The sequence below is a fragment of the Hyaena hyaena genome, unplaced genomic scaffold (assembly GCF_003009895.1).
Source record: "Hyaena hyaena isolate Hyena2069 unplaced genomic scaffold, ASM300989v1 scaffold_97, whole genome shotgun sequence".
NCBI classification, from domain to species: domain Eukaryota; kingdom Metazoa; phylum Chordata; class Mammalia; order Carnivora; family Hyaenidae; genus Hyaena; species Hyaena hyaena.
In genome coordinates, this window is record NW_024080728.1 from 1,314,466 (window position 1) to 1,318,247 (window position 3,782).

The 3,782-nt window shown below is 45.5% G+C and overlaps 1 protein-coding gene across 2 annotated transcripts in view; it reads left to right on the top strand.

Annotated features, from left to right (window-relative positions):
- Window positions 1-3,782, top strand: part of VCL (vinculin) — a 109,890-nt gene that overhangs the window by 104,053 nt on the left and 2,055 nt on the right. For both annotated transcript variants that reach the window (XM_039235230.1, XM_039235229.1), the window contains 2 exons: window positions 843-1,046; window positions 1,412-1,516. In XM_039235230.1, the coding sequence (XP_039091161.1) occupies window positions 843-1,046; window positions 1,412-1,516 (309 nt within the window). The remainder of the gene's footprint in view (window positions 1-842; window positions 1,047-1,411; window positions 1,517-3,782) is intronic.

The window sequence follows — 3,782 nt, forward strand, 5'->3', positions numbered from 1 at the left end:
GAACCCAGCTGCCAAATCTAAGATAAACTGCTATTAGTTGGAGTGGGGGTTCCATTTATAGCTTTGACTCATGATTTTTATTTTTCTGGTGCCTCTGCAGCATCCTCTTAGCTGAAGATTTCTTTAATTGAAGCCACTTAGCTGAGGGGACATAAGAATTGATTCTTGGCCTTTTTAAATGCGATAAATTAAAATATCATGTTCCCTTAGGCTGACAGGACAAATATGAGGCAGTAGAGGGAGGGCAGGAGCAGTCTAGGTGAGAAAATACATCTTTCTCACCAATGCTGATAAGTGACTTGGTTTAAATTCTAGTTTAGCAGCAACAGTCCTTGGCTGCATTTGTAACAAGGGTTAGGATGAAGAGGAGGATTTCAGCATCTGGAAAGGCTCCTCTGTATTTTTCCCCTCAGGCCAGCTCTACTGCTTTCCCCTTATAGAAAGGAAAATGCCTGTTTAACCAACTTCTTGGCCCCATCCTCATTTTTATTGCCATGATTAACTTGGAGATGCTGAAGTGCTATGTTCAGTGCTATGCCGACGGTGCACATGTTGCCCTTCCAGACTAATATTTTTACGCGGTCTTCTTTTTTTTCAGTTGGATGGATAATCTCTTTCCTTCTCTCTCTCTCTCTCTCTCTCACTCTCACTGAATGCTGGCTCACTCTTCTGTTCTCCTGTACCATCCATGTCACTCAAGAGCAGTCCTTTTATCCTCTTCCTACTCTTCCAGGGGCCACTGGAGCAGCAGGCTCCCTCCCCTCTTCTCTGTCCTTCTGCTTCCTTCCCTAGCTTGGCCAGAGCTGGGGCCGAGCTCACATTATGTCTTTGCTTCTCTCTAGGGCAATGACATCATTGCAGCAGCCAAGCGCATGGCCCTGCTGATGGCTGAGATGTCTCGGCTGGTAAGAGGGGGCAGTGGTACCAAGCGGGCACTGATTCAGTGTGCCAAGGACATTGCCAAGGCCTCAGATGAGGTGACGCGGTTGGCCAAGGAGGTTGCCAAGCAGTGCACAGATAAGCGGATCAGGACCAACCTCTTACAGGTATTAAGAAAAGTGTGCATATGTGTCAGCGTTGGGGGCATGGGAGGGAGAAAGCGGGAGAGAGAAAACTGGATGGGCAAGGAGGAGGGAGAGCTTCAGAGTGGAAGGAAGTGGAAGAAAGGGAAATACATATATATATGGGCAGAGTCAGGAAAATTTATTCCCTAATTAAATAAAAAAATGTTAATGCTTCCCCGAACAAAGGGACGATACTGGTCCTAGGGAGGAAGTGAGTGGACTCCTGCTGCCAATTTATTGAATGCCGTCTGCATGCCAGCCCCTAGGAATACAGAGGTGGACAAGTCTTACCCTCAAGAGCTCGTGGGCAAGAAAAACATCAGAAACATACTCAATTTTCTTCATAGGTGTGTGAGCGAATCCCAACCATAAGCACCCAGCTCAAGATCCTGTCCACGGTGAAGGCCACCATGCTGGGTCGGACCAACATCAGTGATGAAGAATCTGAGCAGGTATGTGTCTGCTGCTTCTGGTGTCGTGCCAGCGGCTGCTGTGCCAATTCTAGCAATTTAATTCAGCTTTGGGAAAATTTTACCCATGATTTGAATATTCGCTATTTGGAATGGAGTCTCTCCGAAAGGCATCTGGGTTGGAGAGAGGCTTCAGAAACTTAGAAGGGGAAGTAAAGTCTTGTGCAACTTTGGTCACTTTACAGGTGGGAAATTGAGGCCTAGGGTTAAGTGTTGGTGGCAGGTGGACCTCTGCTCAGTTCTGTTCCTCTGTGGAGTAAGTTTGGCTCTCCTGAGGCTTCTAGTCTGTTTACTCCTGCCCACTGTGATCTTTGGCTAGAGAGAATTTCTGCTTCCTAGTTCACGGGGTGATAAGTACCCCGGGGAGGATGAATAATGTAGGCTTTTCAGGGGCATGAGATAATTAGGCGTGTGCTGAGGCTGAAATGACAGCTCAAAGGAGGTGCTTCTCTGTTTCTTTGACAGCAGTTGAAATAAGGGTGGTGGGAGGGTTCTCTTCAGCGATGGCAACCACTTTATGGAGTTTGTCCTCTTTCACTGCCTCATGGAAATGTGGCCCAGGACTAATCTCAGAAAGTCCTCATCTGAGCACCTCTTCCTCTCCTTACCTCCTCTCTAGTAGGCCCTGCTTAAGCCAGACTTCCAGTGTCTTCTTGTAGTAGGTAGCACAGCTTTTGTTGAACTGCTCAGACAGGCTCCTCATACAAGGGCATGTATGTGGCACTCACTGTATTAGGTACTATGAAGGGGGTTGAAAAAGCCAGACAGTCCCTTTCCTCGGGAAATTCCTTCTTCGATCCCTGGGCCTGGAGACAGAGAGCCTACTTCGCTCGTGCCAGTGGTGCTTTCCCTACCATGTTTTAGTCCCAACAGCTCTCACCTGACCCTCCTTGTGCACCAGAGGAGTTGGATCTTCTCCCCTAACTTCCATGTATTCTAGGCAGGGTTTGCGCACTGGGCTGTTTCCTGTCATGTGATCTCCTCTGCCCCCAAGAAAAGGAAGTAGAAAAAACAGGGAGGGAAGAGTAGGACTCATAATTTCAGACCGTGTCATTTAACCAACAAAAATGTATTCTGGGAATATCTACTATGTTCTACCCAATATCCTAATTTAAAAGGGTAGAAAGTGACAGTGTGGTAGAAGGGAAAAAACACAGGGCTGCCAGGTCAGAAGTTCTGAGTCCTCATCCTGATTATTGTGTGAGTTTGGTTGGCAAATCTCTGAACCTCTCTGGGCCTCGGCCTCTTTGTTGACTGGCATGAAAAGATCAGCTGACCAGGAATTTAAGCCCAGAGCTATGCCTCTCAGAGCCAATGAACCCTCAGAAATTGCATGCACAAATTTTATACACGTGAGCATTATTCTGGGAAGAATCAGTAGACTTCATGAAATCCTCAGTCTGTGGCTCAAAAATAGTTTCGTGGTTGTTTGTGTGTGTGTGTCTCTCAAATAATAATTAAGAAATAAAAAAATTACTGAGCTAATGGATTGTAAGTTCTCTGAGTTTCTATGGTGGAGTACTATTGTTATCTCAGTGCTGTAAGTTCGTGTGTTTAGATTTACTTATTTAGATTTTCGTGGATTTATAAGATTGGTTTGTTCATTTGGTTATTTTTTTCACTCATTATTAAAATTAAAGATTTATGAATCAAGTATTTATGAAATACTTCTTTTGCCAGACACTGTCCTAACATGGGACATAGTAGTGAACAAAACTGACAAAAATCACTGCCCTCATGGAACTTTAATTTTAAATCGGGTAAAATGTCAGATCAAACAAACAGCTTGGGCAAAACATACAGTATATCAGTTAGTAATGATGGGTTCTATGGAGAGAAATGAAGAATTGGAGGATGAGGAATGCTGTCAGTGGGAAGGTGTTTATGATTTAAAGTGAGCAGGGAATGCCTCAATCAAAGATCTGAGCAAAGATCTAAAGGAGGTGAGGGGCGAGCCATGAGGGAAAAATATTCCAGGTAGAGGGAACAGCAGGGGTGTGAGGCAGGAGCTTGTTTGAAGACCAGGAAAGAGTTGTTCTAGAAGCCATCTGCGGGTATAGTACACAATCAGTGATGGCCTTTTTTGGGTTGTTTTTGGTGATCCCCCTACACAACCAGTGATATGACAAGTGGGGGGATGCCAGCTGCAGGTGGGGTAAACTGCAGTCCACCCCTAGCTTAAGCCAGTTTTGGAGGTAGGACTGCATCAGGGACTGTGAGTAATGGAGAGTTCTTGCTTTCCTTGCAG